We start from the raw sequence: 18,842 nt of genomic DNA, 5'->3' as shown, positions 1-18,842 counted from the left end.
TGACAATTTAGTTGCCAGTAAAATAAGGTTAATTATTATTGAGGCTTCTGTTTCAGAATCATAGAGGAAGGGATTCTGTGGATTTGCAGTCTTTGTGGCAAATGTGACTGTAAAAAGCAAATAGATGAACTCTTTCAATTTGCAAAGTATTGGAACAATTCAGATATTAAAAGGTACAAATGAACCTGAATTTGCACTTAATTTCAAAACTCCATGAAAGATAAAAATCTAATTGTCTATTAAGAGAATCAGCTTACAGAATGCTAAGCAGCTGAATTTTGGAGACAGCCTGATATTTGTTTGAATTGTTCACTTTTCATCTAAAAACTGGACCCATGTGTACAAAATTTTAATTTGTGTACATGTACAATCTAATTGGGATATTAGTAATTCTGCACCGGGTATAAGCTTACAGTGCTACTGACAAGAAAACAAATGCCATAATAACCATGTATGTCTTTTGACAAAGTATATCATGTAATTATGCATCATTGATATGCGTTCACAAAAAGATCAAATTGATTTTAATTTGCCTTTTTCTTTAATCAATATAATGAATGATAATAAAAATAAGTGTGCCATGTCACTAACTAGGAAAGGGGTTAGTATTTTAGCATTAACTATCATTTGTATTCACTACTCTATACTATTCTGAGTTACGTAAAAAAGTTTTTTTTTAAACAAACCATTTAGATATTTTTGTCTTCATGAGAAAAGCTTCTTTGGCATAAAACTTCTGACCTGAGACTTATTCCCTGAGATATCTTTGTCTCATCATAGATAATCAAATAAAAATAATAGTTGAAGATCTTTAGAAGCCTGTCCATGGTCATGTAGGAAGTAAACAATAGAACCAAAATTTGAACCCAGATCTGACTCAAGCTAAATAAGTTCTCAAAATGTGGTCCTTGTACCAACAGCATCACTAGGAACTTGGTAGAAATGCAAATCCTCATGTCTCATTTAGAAGTCAGAAACACTGTCTATGGGTCCCAGCAATGTGTGGTTTAACAATTCCTGTAAACCTCCAGGTGATTCTCATGCAGACTAATGTTTGACAGCTTCTGAGTTGAAATCGTACTTGCATACATATACACATGTATCTTTATATATAAAATTTGTGTGTGTATATATGGATGTGTATATATACACACATAATATTTTGCCAAGATTTGCATACTAATTACCTGAGAATCTTGTAAAACACCTACTGTATTTTGATTGGTCCCACACCCAGAGATGCTAACTCAGTGGAGCTGAGGCAGGCCCATGAACTTGCTATTTTAAGGTTCCTGGTGATGTTGACACTGCTGGTACAGGAACCTCACACATAAAGACCCTGCTAAATACTATGTCGCAATGCTAAATTTTAATTAATATATCTATTTATTTTTTGGATATGTATTATATATTCACATACCATGTAATTACCCAAAAGTGTACAATCAATGGTTCACAAGATCATCATATAGCTGTGCATTTATCATCACAATCAACTTTTTTTCCTTATTGTGAAAAATAACATAAATACAAAAAACCAATAAATTTCAAAGCACATTGCAACAATTAGTTGTAGAGCAGATTTCAGTATTTGGTACAGGTCACAATTCCATATTTTTAAGTTTTTTACTACTAGTTACTCCAAAACACTTGAGATTAAAAGAAATATCAATGTAATGATTTGGTAATCATACTCGTGTTAAACCCTACCTTCTCTGTATAACTTCACCATCACCTTTTCTCTTTCTCTCATGCTTTAGGATTATAAGGGGCTGTCAATAATATGGGGTAGGGGGATGAAATTAGTTGATATTCTGCAAAGGCTGGCTCCTCTGCATTTCAGGATTTATCTGGTCCAGAGAACCATCTGGAGGTTGTAGGTTTCTGGAAAGTTACGATAGTGTATGGAACCTTTGTGGAATCTTATATGATGCCCTTGATATTCTTTAGGATTGTCAGGAATGGTTTTGATTGGGATTTGGCAAGCTATGATAGAGAGAAATGTTTAACTGGAGTTTGTATAAGAGTGACCTCCAGAGTTGCCTCGTGACTCTACTTGAACTCTCTCAGCCATTGATACCTTATTTGTTACACTTCTTTTCCCCCGTGTGGTCAGGATGGCATTGTTGATCCCATGGTATCAGGACCAGGCTCATCCCTGGGATTCGTCTCCCACACTGCCAGGGCTACTTTCACTCCTGGATGCCCTGTCCCATGTAACAGGGGAGGGCAATGATTTTACTTGCAGAGTTGGGCTCAGAGAGACTGAGGCTACATCTGAGCAACAAAAGAGGTCCTCCGGAAGTAACTCTTAGGCATACCTGTAGGTAGGCTAAGCTTCTCTACTACATATGTAAACTTCACAGGTGCAAACCTCAAAATCAAGCGCTTGATCTATTGATTTGGGTGTTCCTAATGATTGACACAGTGTCTGGGGTTTCCCCAGTAATAAAGTTTAATAGTTTCATATTTTTCTCCTGCCCCTCAAGGCACTTTGCCAATACTTTTTATTATCTGCTTAATATATTCTGGGATTTATTCAGGCATCACGTTAAGATATACAGGATTAAAGGCCCTCATTTTTATTTTGGGCTCCATGCGTTTGGATTGTTTAAATGATCTATCCAGACAGATTGAGTTAGATTATGTGCTATAGGAAATTTAAGTTCTGGACAAAACAAAATCTCTCTTCCTTTGATCTCATAGAGTAGATGTTGTTGTAAAATACAGACAGTCTTCCTTACTCCTGTATTCTGAATTACCTTAATCCCAACCTGATCAGCTTCATTCTTCTCTCTCGATACCAGCCAATGCTAAATTTGAACATAACTTAATGAAGCTAGAGAAAGGTTTAGACTAAGAAAGAACTGGATACAGATAATATTTGCAGGGATGAAAATGGCAATTTAATTTAAACAAAGGTGATATGAGAAGGAGCTCTTCAAAGTGGTCAAACAAAAATTCCTCCAGATAAATGTGTCTAGACACTTGGGGTTTCACAGTATTAAAAGGCTTTACAAAGAATTAGACCAGAGCCTTCTCTGTAAGACAGGCCCAGAGCTTATCTTCTAGAAAGCCCTTTACCCATGAAATGTCCCTATGCTCTGTCTTAATAGTGTTTGCATTTCTCTAGATGAATGGTTTTTTTTTCAAACTGTCGTCTTTGGCTCAAAATTTCAGACTTGTGTGTGACCCACTGCTTTAGAAGTGCTAGTTTCTTTAGCTAACCTAACAAAACTGACCTTGAGAATCTATTACTGACTATGGGTGGAGAAAATGCTGATTCCGGTTTTGATTTGGCTTTGGGATCTGCCAATGCCAGTTCCCCGAATGTGGATATTTCTTTGCCATCTTTAAATCAGATTTATCATTTTCTCTAGATTTCTGTTAGGTCTTTTAATCCAAATCATTTTTATTTTCATCCTTTTGCTCTGCATATCTCACATTGTCCTCTCTTTGGTGAATTGTTTAGAAACACATTGAGACACAAGTAATCAAGTGATTTGGTAAATCATGTATTTGTGAGCACATCCATTCATTCATTCAGAAAATAACTAACGAATATTTGGAAATGCTTAGAGATATGTTAACACAATTTTTGATCTCCTGCCCCCTAACAGTTTAGAGTGTATTTAGGAAAATTTTGGAGGCCATTGCCTGGAAATCAACTGAAGCAAAATCACATTATTACCACTAAGAACCTTCTGTGCTTTTATTATAGCTCCATCAATTATTAGGTATGTCACCTCCCATGATTTGCTTAGCCTCTCCATTTTCATATACAAAATGGCCATAACTGTATCTTAGAACTGTAATAGGGACATTTAATGAAAGTATTCATGTAATGCCTTTAATTCATACTATGTCTCTGAAACACAGTAACCACATGCATGCTAATTACTAGTTAATAAAATTTTGATTCACTGAGCACAAATACATGTTCTTAGCACTGTCTTTCTACTCTTTCCACTAGGTACTCAGTTAGGACAGTCTGCCCCATGCCCCCCCTCCTATGGGTCACCTATATAAATGTGTCACCTATCTAGTAATGATCATTAAAGTTTAAAAGAAAATTCCGGGTGACTAATGTTAGGGAATAAATCGGGTATTGTCAAATTTCAAGCATGTGGCACCTGGATTGGGTATATATTTTTTCTTTTACCTACTTCTTGTTTAATTATCCAAGCATTTCATATCCTACAATGTGAGTAGCTGCTTGATTTACCCCTTGTGTTATAAAGTAGCCCTCCCGGTGCCGTTCTGGGGGAGGAACACAATTGCACTGCCTAATGAATAAAGTGATCATGGTTTTCTATCACCTTTAATTGTCTCTGACTAGAATGCCTGAGAAATGGCATTCTGCGAAAACAATGGAAAGCAATCAAGTTGTTGAATTTAAAATCATTTCTACTTCAGAGAAATTAAGCTTTTTTCTCTAAGATAAGAAATAAACGACTCAAAATGCAATCCTTTTATTTCTGAAAATATTCAGATGGTTAATGTATTTGCATTATAACTTTCATTTTCTCAAAGGCAGGTCAAGTGAACCCAACAATAAAATTATATGTTGTAAACCTATATGGACCAACTCATACTTTGGAACTCATGCCGCCCGACAGCTTTAAATCAAGGTAGGCAATTTCAATTTCACTTTTACAGGGAAATAGATATTTTCATTCCAATTATCATTTCATTGCAATTTAGAGAGAGAGAAATGTTCGGTGCAACGAATCCACTTGAAAATAGAGCTGACGTTGCCTCCATTACTTCAGAAATGAAGTCATTCTGGATTTCTGGCTGTTCCCAAGAAAGTTCAGTTTCACAGTGATTAAGCAGCATCATAAAATGACTCAAGATACTGATAAGGAGAATAGGGCCTTTTGCAAGAGATGGGGCAGTGCAATGGGGACAAAGGGTAATTTTCTACTGAATTTTGTTCCTGAAAAGCATCTCCCCACTTTTAAAATGCTGCTCTTTACAAGAGTACTCTCTCTAAATTTTGTGGAGTTTTTCCAACTTTTTCCTCACGGCTTGCTTAGCTTTCTTCTCCATGCAGTGAAATTTAGTGAGATTTTGTTGAGTACCTTACATAAGAAGCCCCTTATTTAAGAACTTTTGAATGTGGGTAACGCACCAATAAATGCAAGGTGATCAGTTCAAATAGAACTTCCACTCAATATTGTTCCATTGACATATTTAGCAAAATTTCATCGCATTGGGAGATTTCCACAGATAATTTGGAGTGTGTGGGAATACTTTCTATTTGAAAATGTAATAGTATGCTTACACTATAAGGACTTTTATTAACTACCTAATATAAACTGCTACTTTTACTGAAAGAAAAGATGAGGCCTAAGAAAATCAATGGGTGAGGTAGGACCTTTGGACCAGTTGATAGCATAGGTACAAAATGGAGTAACTTGGGTCAGGTTCCAGAACATATCATCCAGGTTGAGATGGAAATCTGCAAGATCCACCTGAGTTCACATATATAATTTAGTAGGACAGACAGAATCAAATACCAATTGGTTTCTGAGTTACACCTACAAACCATGAAAGATTTAATCACAAATGAAGCAATTCTGGAAACTATTGATTTTTTATGTGGTCCTTAACTGATATATTTTCTCAGATTTATTTAATTTTCTGCATTAACAGAAAAGAGCCCTAGACTAGGAATGTGTTTAGATCTCACCTTCGCCACTACTTCATTGTGTGACCTTGGATAAGTCACTTGACCTCCTGAGGATTCGATCCCCTAATCTTCAAATTGATTAAGAAACAATGATTTCTAGTTTCATCGTTTTTTTTAAATCTTTGAAATGGGGTCAATTTGACAACATTCAGATTTCTTTCTAATAAGAGATAGTGATTCCTGCCCTTGATTTGTTACCTAAGAGTTTCCAGTGAGTTAATCAGATGGGGATTTAGCAATGAACTTGATCTATGATATTGGGGAAGCCATGTAATACCTTATCTATACAATGTGAATGACAATATTGCTTCATCTCCCTTATAGTGTTATGTGACTGCCAATTGAAGCATACCAACTGCATCAGAATATTATTTAGCACGTGCATTAGATAACTTAATATAAAAAATTACTTCAAAACTGATGTGCTCTCTAGTCCCCATCCTTCAATTTTAGAGAAATATGTTTCCTTCTTTATTTGTTCATGCTGAAAGTTTTAGTCCAGTTCATAGAAAATTAGGATAATCAATGAATTTTATATCCTCGTCATTCAGCCACTCTGAACCCAGGTATTATGTAGATAGGCCCAAAGGAACACAGACATGAGCAAAATAGATATATCCATGTAATGAATCAAAGAAAGCTTCACTCACCTAACTGTACACAAGAGGGGAACTAAACACTTATTTTTCATTATACTTAGAGTTAGCCTAACTGCAAGGTTAAGGGCACAGTCTTCCAGACTGCCAAATGAGCCCAAGACACTGACCCCAGTTTCAAGGAAGCAGGCCTGGGAATAAGCCCTAAACTCTCTTTCCTCTCAACCTGAGATCCTGGAGGGGTCTCCTTGGTAAGGAAGCTCCATGATAGAGTCTAGCCCCTTGGAGGCTTCGGGAGACAATTTGGAGAAAGGATCTGTTAAGGGAAATGAAGAATATTCAACACAAATAATTTAAAGATTATGTTTGCCTACTGTAATTACTTTAGAGATGTTGTTAGCGATGTCCCCAACACACAATGGTTTTTATACATGAAGCCATGTGATAAGTGTCTCTCTGTTTATATATGTCTCCAATCTCTCATACTAATCGAAGGAATATTGTTCCTCCCAAGAAAATGTATTCAGTAAATTCATCCACGTTCATGGAAATGTCCTAAATGACCCTTATTACAAATAATGCATGGTTATTAACAGAGGTGTCTTTGGGACACTATCTATGAGTTGGCCATTGACTCAGAATGATCTCAGTATAACTGTATGTGCACAAAGATTTTTTGTGAATACAGTGTGGTGATTGGAGAGAAAGCCAGTGAAAACACAGGTATAATAGCTCTCATACCCATCTCCTGGTGATGTTGGGACCTCCATTTCAAATACCTTGTGGACAATTAGATCTCCTGTGCCAGACCATCCAGCTGATGACTTGAGTGTAATCCCTCTAGCCCACTGGTCTCTGCTTCTGTGACTCAGGAGGACCAGATCCTCGAGAACTTCCTGAGTAATCCAGAATCATGGAGTCTAGGGACAAGCAGTTATAAGAAAGGAATGCTTCTGCTGGCACCTGGTCGTGGGACACCAAGCCCAACATGTTCAGGAGATCAGGTTCCAGAAGGACAGTCACAACTGCAGCAGGCAGGCCCAGGAGTGTGTCATTTTCAGATAAGACACTTCGCTACACCCCCACCCAGAAGAAGCCTGAATATTATGAGCAAGCAGAATCAGTAGATGCGAATCATAAGATGGACATCCAGGGTATTGAGGTAAGAGAAGAAAGGGCATAGAGTGTGGTTTAGTTAGCTGATATGTCTTTCCTCCCCGTTATGTGTCAAGTTCTACTTTAACTTCCATTTGAGATATTTCCAGCACATTATCATGGACATTTCAGTGGTTTGAAAGTGGCCCTAGTAAGGCTTTACAAATTCTATTTGGGGGAGAAATCTCACTCTTCAGATTATTGTTACATGGATAAGGGCACCCTTGGGTAAAAATGAGATGATAACAGAGATATCTTTAAATTTAGCTTAAGAACATAAGATAACACTGTAAAACACAAATAATCACATTGTTAATCCAAGAGAAATATGTCACAGTTATAGATTAATGCTTTTTAACTTACAATTCTACGTCTAAGTTTTCCCTTTAACACTGGTTGACATCTGATTGGTTTCCAAATACAGAATCCTCTTTAAAAGCCAGGATTTGCCATCATAAGTAGATAATATAGACTGTCAAAAACTATTCAGGTGTTGCAAAGGAGGTTTCTTGCAAAATTTCACTTGAAGGCTACTTTGAAAGGGACAACACAATTATTAAAATTTTTGTTTCTTTCTGTTGTTATTTTTTAAATAATTCACGTTAGTTTATAATTTCACTCTGCAAAAAAGCATAACATAATATCAGTTTATATATTTGGGACAAATCTCAGACCGGATTTGAAAATCTTATTTATACCAGTTCTATTTGGATTTTCCCATAAATGTGCCCACCTCGATCTTGCAGTTTTTAGTTAGTTGTTTTACAATGATCAGATTAATTTTACTTCACTTTTGAGCATTGATACCAACGAATCAGAAATAAATATTATCAAAATAATGTACCTTATTCAGCACTTCTTTTTCTGATTAATTGTAATACCCACTATCATATTGACCCCATGCTAAATTCTCTAGATAAAACTATTTAAATGTGAATAACTGTATTTTTTGCTTTTAATATTCATATTGCCAAATGTTATAATATGTGTGAAATAAATATGCTTTAACAACACATAGTGAAGCGAACTAGACATTGTTCCTTGCATAATCTCAAGGCTTATTGATTTGGCCAAAGATTATTCATAAATCAGCTGCATATTTTATTCAAAGTCGCTGTATAAACTCCATTTATGGCACTTCATGTTATGATTTCAATGAGTGTCTGGCAATTTTCAAGTGGGCTCAGCTGGTTGTGAAATCTGCCAGATGTCTTGGAGAGACTGTTGAAGAAAATATGGCAAATTTCTTTAGATGACAAGTTATGCTTGCCCTTTTACTGACATCTACAGTTTGATGGGCTAACAGGTTTTCCGGAGGAAGCTATAGCTACCCAGCAGTGTTAGAAATGTAATGTTCATGTGGCTGGATGTCTAACCCAGACATGTTTAAAGACACATAATTTGTAATTGTATCATAAAGTTTTTCTGCTGTAGGTGATATTTTCTAGCTTTTTTTTTTTGGTTCTAGAAAAACTCAGCTGATTAGTTTTAAGAGAATATTCATGGATGGTATTTCTCAGGCCAATTCTAAAGTATCTCAGACTCTATTCTGAAGCTGAAACAAGTTTGCAGAAAAGTTGTTTGTATTACCTTTTTAGCAAAAATTGAATATTTATTGATGATTGTACTTTTTGGGTATAGGCCAGAGGTTTTGTCATATATTATGTAAATTTACAAACATAGAATCTGTGTGTCATAAAGGAAAAGATAAAAACTTTTTCTAATCTACAATCACCCTTAAGACACCATCAGCCCCGCTAAATAGTACCTGCACTCTACCAAGAATCCAGAGCCCCTCATATACTTCAGTGCAGCTCCTTCTTGTTCCAAATTGTAACAAGAAAATAACTTGTTGATCCCTAGTCCACAACCGACAAAATCGAAAATAGGGTTTACAGTTCTATAGGCAAATTCCCATGAACAATGTAAATGACATAGAAATGATGCATAAAAAAATAATTTTTAATTCAAGAATAATCTTTGTCTTTAAATTTGTTATTGATTTTATATTTAAAGATATAATATATAGCTTAGAAAACACTTATCTTGGAAATATATTACTACTAATCAATAGAAAATCACCAACTATTTATAAATATCTAGCACCCTGATTTTCATTTTGAAAGGGTTTCTTTTCTGGAAAAGCATTCATTAACAAATGTTTTCATGAATTTTCTACATGTGTATACATGTATCTATATTCATATGTATCCTATATATACCCACACATTTATGTATTTATCTATATATGAATATTTAGAAGAACAGATAAATGTATATATATATATACATATATATATACATATATATATATATATACACACACACACATAGAATTTAATATAATTTGAGGATCTTTTTAGCCTTCAGGTAATTTATCCATATAAAATAACATGGGGTGGGCCATGGTGGCTCAGTAGGCAGAGTTCTCGCCTGCCATGCCAGAGACCTGGGTTTGATTACTATATGTAATCTCTGACTCTAAACTTAAATTTTAATTTTGTTTCTAAACTAGAGAATATTATATCACTATGGTTAAATGGGTAAGCAATACCAAGACGGTGGTAAGATGGCTAAACCGACCTCAGAACATCTCTATCCTCACAGTCTGTGAGACCACGACTGGTGCTTGTAGCCGAGTAAGTATAATTTTTTCTTCTTTTACACTGAAAATGAAGCAGTTTATGTTTCTTTTTCTAAGAGAAGTATGATATCTTTTGGTACAAAGTCTTCAATATTTAACATCTCAAGGTAGTAAAAACAAATAATAATAAATAGTAGTACTACTAAGAGTGTATACTTTAAGCCACAAGGTTTCCAATCTTTGAAGTGAGGCATACAAATGAGAAGCAGAATAGAATAAACTGAAATTTTAAACAATAAATGAATACTTGTACAGCATAAAGCAGAGTCCAAACCATTTTAGTTTCATTATCAAAAAATCTGGAACTTCTCTGTAAGGTTTGACTTTAATTAACTTGAGGAAAAGGGATGTTTCTTTCCTGTCTCTTTTTTTTTTTTTTTTTTTTTTTTTTTTTTTTTTTTAAAGGAAAGACAGAGAGAAGGAAGGAAGGAAGGAAGAAAGGGAAACATCTTTAAACATTTTCTTGTTTTATTGTATTTTGTTTTTCCGTTTTTTGTTACATGGGCTGGGGCCGGGAATCGAACCGAGGTCCTCCGGCATAGCAGGCAAGCACTTTGCCCGCTGAGCCACCGCGGCCCGCCCTCTTTCCTGTCTCTTTTAAAAACATTCCAAAAATTTAATTTTTCTCTGTAGTACAGGTTAGCTTTATGAAATAACAATGATTATATCCTTAAATTAATTAAGAATAGTCAAAAGTAAAAATGGGTTGCTGAATCACTGTGTTTTGAAAGCAGATTGCATTTCATTTGCTAAAATCAGTTTTCATAAACTCCTCAATAACTTCTCTATGTGTCATTTTTAATGGTGCTTGGTAAAGGTAACGGCATAGTTGGTTTAAATTGTTATATTTTGTACCTAGTAATTGGATAAATCTAAAAGATTGTGGAATTAAGAAGCTTGAATTTTCAAGCTTCTGCTTCTGACCAAGGTAAGAGTAAATGTTACCAGAGTAGCCCTTTTGCAGTAAACAACTATAAAACTGTATGAAATATATAAATAAACTGTTTTTAGATATTGATTAAGAAGACCAGGCCTATAAATTCCAAAATGAAGAAAATGCACAAAGTAATCCTTGTTAGGACTTTCTATTGGCTTCACTTTTGAGACCACAGTGCTTGGATGTTGGGCCCAAAAAAAGGACAGCAGTCTCAATGATCCAAAATAGGATGATAGAATCAGAGTGGGAGAATATGGTGTAGCTAGAATTTGCAGGGCAGGTACTAGATAAGGTAGATGTATACAAAAAAAAAAAAAAAAAAAAACCCACAGAACTCCAACCTACATAGTGGACATTTTAATCTCTGTGCATATACAGGGCATAACTTCACTTCACAGTGCCTCAGAGAAAATAGCCATTAAGGATCTATGAGTCAAATGGTGTTTTTAGGTTGCACAGTGCTGAAAGACGTTGTAGTTCTGAATATGCAAAGTGGAGAGATCTCTTTGAAACCTTGGACATTCAATTGGGAATCTAAAAAGTGAAGGCATTAAAAGTAGGACTACTCCAGACTCCACCTTATAAACATTTATATCCAACTCTGAAGAGATTCAGTGGTTCTGCCTGTATTAACTGCCTGTCAGAACAAAATTTACCATTCATAAAGGAAAATTAAAATAATGAAAATTTCCCTCTTAACAATGTAGCTTCATAATGCCAACCACAAAATCAAAACATACTACAGATATGGAGAAGCAGAAATTCTAACCCACCCAATATCCCTAAAAATTAATCCATAGAAGTCAACCTACAAAGGACAGAGATCATGGAATTAGCAGACAAGTACTTTTTAAGAAACTATTAGATATTTAAGTAAAGAATGCCCATAATAACTAATTAGATGACACATTTTGATACATAAATAGAAACTATAAAAATAGAACAATGGCATGTCCAGACCAGACCTGAAAAATACAATATCTGAAATGAAAAATTAACTGTATGTACATAACAGCATATTGGACTCTACTGAAGTAAAAATTAGTGCAGTTGCAGTCAGGGAGATAGAAACAATTGAAACTGAAGCCATCCTGAAACATGAATAAAGCCTTAATTAACCATAGGAGAATATAAACTGGTACAATATATATATATGAATTTGTAGGCACAGAGGATAAGGAGTGAGATATTGGGACAGGGAAAATCTTAAGAAATAATGACTTACAATTTCCTAAATTTGATTTGAAAATATTACCTCACAGATTGAAGATGCTAACAGGAGAAAGTCAAACAAATGCACACCTAGGCACACCTTTCTCAAAGTATTACCATTCAAGGGCTAAGAGAAAAATATGAAAAGTCAAATGAAACAAAAACGCATTACAAATAAGGGGGAATGAGAAGAATGTCTGTCCATGTCTCATTAAACAAATAAGAAAACATGAAATGACATTTTTGAAGGACTGAAAGGAAAACAATATCAACCTAAAATTCTATATTCTGGGAAAATGTCTTTCAAAAATGAGAACAAAAACCACTTTCAGATAAACAAGAGTTGAGAAAGAATTTAAGAACATATACAAGAGAATATAGGTATATATAACTTACAAAGTAACATCAAATAAAGTTCTTCAGCTTGAAGGCAAATGGCATCAGATGGAACCTGAAGTCCAAATGAAGGAAGGAAGGGTTTACTAATGTTAAATATGTGTACAGATATAAGATACTATTCCTAGTTACTAATTTCTCAAAAACATACTTGAAAACTTATAACAAATAAAAGTTATAATATAGGATTTATAATGTGTAAAAATAAAAAGTAGAATGACATCAGCACAAAAAAATGAGAAAAGAATTACAAAAGTGTACAGTTGTAAGTGGTATATGTGAAGTGATATAATATTATCTCATGATAGACAATAACACATTAATGATGTATGTTCCAATTGAAAGCAACAATAAATACTCAAAAGAAAGAGTTGTAAACTGGATATAAAAGCAAAACCTATATAATATTTCTTAAAAATACATAGAAAAAAGGTTAAAAGGAAAATTATGGAAAGCAAAATAAATACCATGCAAATAGAATGATCGTATGAAAGCTAGAGTGGCTAAATTAATATGAAAATACACTTTAACACAATGAATATTGCTATAAATTAATAGGATCATTTTTTAGTGATATATCCAATTGATTAGGAAGACAGAACAATTACAAATATTTGTGCACTTAATAACAGAGTTTCAAAATACATAAACCAAATGCATATGCAAAAACTGTCAAAACTAGAGAAGAAATAGAAACACTACACTTAGAGATTTTAGAACTTCTTTCTATATATTTGATAGAACAAGTAGACCAAAAAAATCATTAATGGTGCAGAATATGTAGACAACACAATCAACAGTGTAACCAGGTACATATTTAGAGAACATTTCATCCACAACTACAAAATAAACATTGTTTTCAAGTGCAAGGGGAATATTCACAAGCCTCAATTTTCAAAGCGCTGCAATCATGAAGAGTATATTTTTTTACTGCAAGACAGATTAGAAATCAGTAAAGTAAAATATATCTGGGAAATCTCTAAACAGTTGGAAATTAAACAACAACGCTTATACCTAAATAACACATAGGTTAAAGAACAAATCAAAAGAGAAATTAAAAACTCAATCATAAATGAAAATGTAACATGTCAAAATATGTTGCTGTAACAAAAGTCGTCCTTTAAGTGAACTTTACATCTTTAAACACTTGTATTAGAAAATGAGAAAGATATAAAATCAATTATATGAAGTTCCAACTTAAGAATCTGGAAGTGAAAGTGCAAATTAAACTCAAACTAATTAGAAGGAGGAGAAATAATGACATAAGAGCACAAATGTTAAAAATAGTGGAAAAAAGAAATTGTAAAGAAAATCAATGAAAGGAAAATTGTTTCTTTGAAATGTAAAACCCCCAGGTTGTTCCTCTGCCGGATAAATGCTGAAACTCAGAGCTGTCAGTCTCTCCCAGAACTTCAACCAGTTGCATCCTCTACCCCTTTTCAGCATGAAGAAATTAGAATGGTCATTTCCCAGATATCCCTGAAGATTGAGAGAATGGTCAAATGAGAGGGAGAAATTGTAACAGAGAAGAGAGAAGTTAGGATTTAACAAAGGATTACAACTACTGAATCATTATATGCATATTCCTTTTCAGTTTCTAGTATGTTAGAACAGCCAGAAGGAAATACCTGAAATTGTGGAACTGTAGCCCATACTATACTTTGAAATTTGCTCTATTCACTACTTGTTAATCTGTATTTTTAAATTTATCACTTTTTGCGTATATGTTATATTTCACAATGATTTTTAATTGTTTTTATACAAAGAGTAATGATATTGGTAAATTCATATTTATTTTGATTAAGATTAATCAGAATAAACTACTGCTTTTTATTTCTTTGCTTTGTATATCTGCTATACTATATACAAAGCAAAGAAATAAAAAGTTAAAAAAAAGTTAATAATAAAAAAACACGTTACCAATATCATTTATTATTGAATGAAAGGGGGCATCATTATAGATTTCATAAAGTCTAAAAATCTAATGAAGGAGTAGTATGTTGACAGATTTTCAACTTTAATGGCATGGACAAATTCCTTGAAACACAAATTACCAACATTGACATAGGTAGATGAAGAACATTTAAATTATATATAATTAAAGAAATTAAATCCATAATTAGAAACCTTCCCACAAAGAAAACCCCAGGACCAGATGGCTTCAATTATGAATCCTATTAAATATTTAAGGCATAAGTAGTACCATTCTCACACAAATGTTTATAAAATGCAGAAAGATCAACATACTCCATATCTTTTTATAAGGCTAACTGTGCTGGGTTGAAACTGTTGTGTACCCAAGAAAAACTGTGTTCTTTAATCTTGCTTCAATATTGTTGGATGGGAACTTTTTGATTAACTTGCTTCCAGAGAGATGTACCCACCCAATTGTGGGTGGGGCTTCTGATTAGGTAATTTCCATGGAGATGTATCTCTACCCACTCTAAGTGGGTCACTTACTGAAGTCCTTTAAGAGGAAACCATTTTGGAAAAAGCTCCAGAGCTGACACAGAGATATTTGGAGATGCAGAAAGAAAACACCCCTAGGGAAGTCATTTGAAATGAGAAGCCAAGAGAGAAAGCTAGCAGATGTCTCCATGTGCCTTCCCAGCTGAGAGAAAAACCCTGAAGTCATTGGCCCTTTTTTGAGTCAATGTTTCTTTCTCTGGATGCCTTAGTTTTACTTTTTTATGGACCTAAAACTGTGAACTTGTAATTTAATAAATTCCCTTTACAAAGCCAACCCATTTCTGGTATATTGCATTTCCAGCAGCTTTAATATACTAAAACACTAGGATAATCCTGATATCTGAATTAGACAAAGATATTACAACAGAGAACATTTTAGAATGATATAACTCATGAACAACAACAAAAATCTCTATACATTTTAATATATCAAATCCAGCAATATAAGTGAAAGTTAGTGCATTGTGATTAAGTGAGGCTTATTACAGGAATTCAAGACTGGTTTCAAGAATTTCATATTTAGGTTCATTTGAGAATCAATCAATATAAGTCCTCTATGAACAGACAAAGGAGAAAAGATAAATGTCAGTAAATGAAGAAAAATCAACTGGCAAAATTCAGCACTCATTCATGATAATTAGTTTCAGTATGAAAAAATAGAAAGAAACCTACCCAATCTGATAATGAGTGTCTATGAAATACACACAGCAAATATCACAGTTAATGATGGAATAGGGACCTCATTTTTCTTAAGATCTGCAATTAGGCACTACTACTGTGTAACCTTTTACACCCTGTTTTAGTTTTTAAAGCTGCCAGAATGCAATATACCAGAATGGAAGGGCTTTTAAAAAGGGAATTTATCAAGTTGAAATTCACAGTTCTAGGGCCATGAAAATGTCTAAATTAAGGTACCAACAAGAGGTTACCTTCATTCAAGAAAGGTTGATGCTGTCTGGAACACCTCTGTCAGCTGGGAAGGCACTTGGTGACTTCTACTAGTTTTATCTGCTGGCTTCTTATTTCTAAGGATTCCAAGGGTGTTTTCTTCTGCAGTTCCAATGATCTATAGCTGTGTGGGCTGTGTTAACACTGAAGCTTTTTCCAAAATGGTTCCCTCTTAATAGGCTCCAGTAGGCATTCCCACCTTGAATGGGTGGAGACACAGCTCCATGGAAACCACCTAATCAAAAGGTACCATACACAATTGGGTGGGTCATATCTCCATGGAAACAATAAAAAAGAGACCACCCAGCAATATTGAATGAGGATTAAAGGAAATGGCTTTTCTGGAGTACGCAACAGCTTCAAACCAGCACACTTCCTTACTAGGGTAATTTAGTAAGGAAAGAATACCATTTTGACTGGCTTAATTACATACATAAAAATAACATAGCCACAGAAAACAATATACTAGGATGCCAGATCACAGTTTATAAGGCCAAGATGCCAACACCTGTTATTTATTAAATTTTCTGATTTTGATAATTTTACTGTGGCTATGTATGAAGTGTGGTATTCTTAGGAAAGACTGAAGTATTTAAGGGTAAATGAGTAAAATGCCTCAAACTTGCTGTCAAATGGTCTATAAAAAATACTTCCAACTTTCCTTTAGTTGTTTTTGAAAATGTACACTCCCACCATTCTCTCAAATGGTCTAGAAAACATAGAGTGAAACAGAGAGAACAGTAAAAAGCTAATGTCTCAAATTTAAACATGCAGTGAATGAATGTATGTAATATATAATATATGTGCATAGTATGAAGAGATTTCTTGTGCTGTCTTGAAGCCACTCTGTAAATTTGTGCTTATATAAAAATAAAGACATAAAAATGTATTTCTAGGGGTGCAAGTGTAGTTCAGTGGTAGAATTCTTGCCTGCCATGCAGGAGACCCAAATTTGATTCCTGGTCCATGCACTTCCCCCAAAAAAAGCAGACAAACAAACAAACAAATAAAAAAACAGACAAAAATTCAACAAATGTTGCTGCAATAATGGGATACTCACATGGAAAAAGAGTGAAATGTGACTCCTGCTATACAGCATACAAAATATATATATATTTTTTCAATGCATTAGCAATAATCTAATGGAATATAAAATAAAATGCTATTAAAAACTCTAATACATTAAATATGTAGATATAAATTTAACAAATATTGTGTGAAATTTCAATATCAAAAAAGAACAACATCACTGTTAAGAATTAAAGAAGACTTAAATAAGTGGAAGCTATATCATGTTATGCAATTGAATAATTAAATATATTAAGAAAACATATTGATACAATTAAAATAGTTCAAAATAATCCCAGTTCATATCCCATCAGGTTCTTTTTATAGAAATAATTAAGCTGGTTCTAATATTTAAATGGAAATGTAGAGGCCCTGAAATAGCCAACACAATCTTGTAAAAGAGTAAAAAAGTGGTGGAGTCACACTATGTGAATTCAAGAATAAATAGAAAACCACATAAATCAAAGTTTTTAGTTTAGACATGAGGATACATGCATAGTCCTATTAAACTAAACAGAGATCTCAGAAATACACCCACATTTATAACATCGATTGATTTCCAACATAGGCTCAAAGTAATTCAATGGAAATTGTGGTGCTTGAACAACTGTATCCATATGGGAAAAAATGAAGTTTGATGTCTATCTCAAAAAATATTCTAAAGTTAATTTGAGATCATTTGTAACCTTATATTTACAAGCTAATACAATAAATCATCAAGAGGGTATTGTGAGATTATAATTTTACTATCATGAGAAGGTGAAATGCCTTACAAAAGGGAAAGCACTAATCTTAAGAAAAATATAATCATCAAAAATTATAAATTTCTTATCAAGGATATTGTTAAGGAAAGTGAATAGGAAAACCATGGACTGGGAGAAAGTATTTTGCAGTATGTGCATCTGACAAAGGAATAAATAAAGTACCCCTACATCTCATTATAAAAAGCAAACAACCCAATAAAAAAAGCAAAACAGGCAATTAAAAATATTAGAGAAGTTGTAGGTTTGCAAAAGAACAATGCAGAAATACAGGTTTTCTGTACACCGCCCTATTCTTTACACCTTGCATTAGTGTGGTGTATTTGCTACAACTATTGAAAGAATGTTATAATAATTGTACTATTATCTATAGTTGATGGTTCCCATTAGGATTCACTGTGTTGTACAGTCCTATGTCATATTTTTAAAATTTTTATTCTAATAACATATATACAACTTACAATTTTTTTTTTTAGTCATACTTAAATACATAGCTCAGTGTTGTTAATTTAAAAATGGGCAAAGACTTGAATAGATATTCTCCAAAGAAGGCCCAAAAGCACATAAAGGTATTCCACATCATTAGCCATTAGGGAACTGCAAATAAAAACCACAGTGAGATACCATTTACTGCCTACTAGAAAGATACTATTAAAGAAATAGAAAAATTGCAAGTGTTGGAGAGGATGTGGAGAAATAAGAACACATGTATTGCTGGTAAGAATATAAAATAGTGCAGTTGCTGTGGAAGATAGTTTGGCAGTTCCTTAGAAACCTAAGTATGGAATAACTATATGACCTAGTAATCTCACATCTGGGTAAATACCTAGAAGAATTTGAGAGTAGAGACTCAAATGTATATTTGCACACTGATGTTGAAAGCAGGATCATTCACATTTGTCAAAGAGGGAAGCAGTCCAGATGTCCATCAAACAATGGGATAAACAAAGTGTGGTAAATA

The 18,842-nt window shown here is 33.8% G+C and overlaps 1 protein-coding gene across 1 annotated transcript in view; it reads left to right on the top strand.

The window, feature by feature from the left end:
• Positions 1–18,842, top strand: part of DPP10 (dipeptidyl peptidase like 10) — a 696,759-nt gene that overhangs the window by 570,686 nt on the left and 107,231 nt on the right. Inside the window, exons 10-11 of the mRNA XM_077151923.1 lie at positions 4,534–4,631; positions 9,962–10,085. Of these exons, the coding sequence (XP_077008038.1) occupies positions 4,534–4,631; positions 9,962–10,085 (222 nt within the window). The remainder of the gene's footprint in view (positions 1–4,533; positions 4,632–9,961; positions 10,086–18,842) is intronic.

Source organism: Tamandua tetradactyla, chromosome 3 (genome assembly GCF_023851605.1).
Source record: "Tamandua tetradactyla isolate mTamTet1 chromosome 3, mTamTet1.pri, whole genome shotgun sequence".
NCBI lineage: Eukaryota > Metazoa > Chordata > Mammalia > Pilosa > Myrmecophagidae > Tamandua > Tamandua tetradactyla.
The sequence above is the reverse complement of the archived record's forward strand: the minus strand, read 5'-3'. Positions and strand labels throughout refer to the sequence as shown.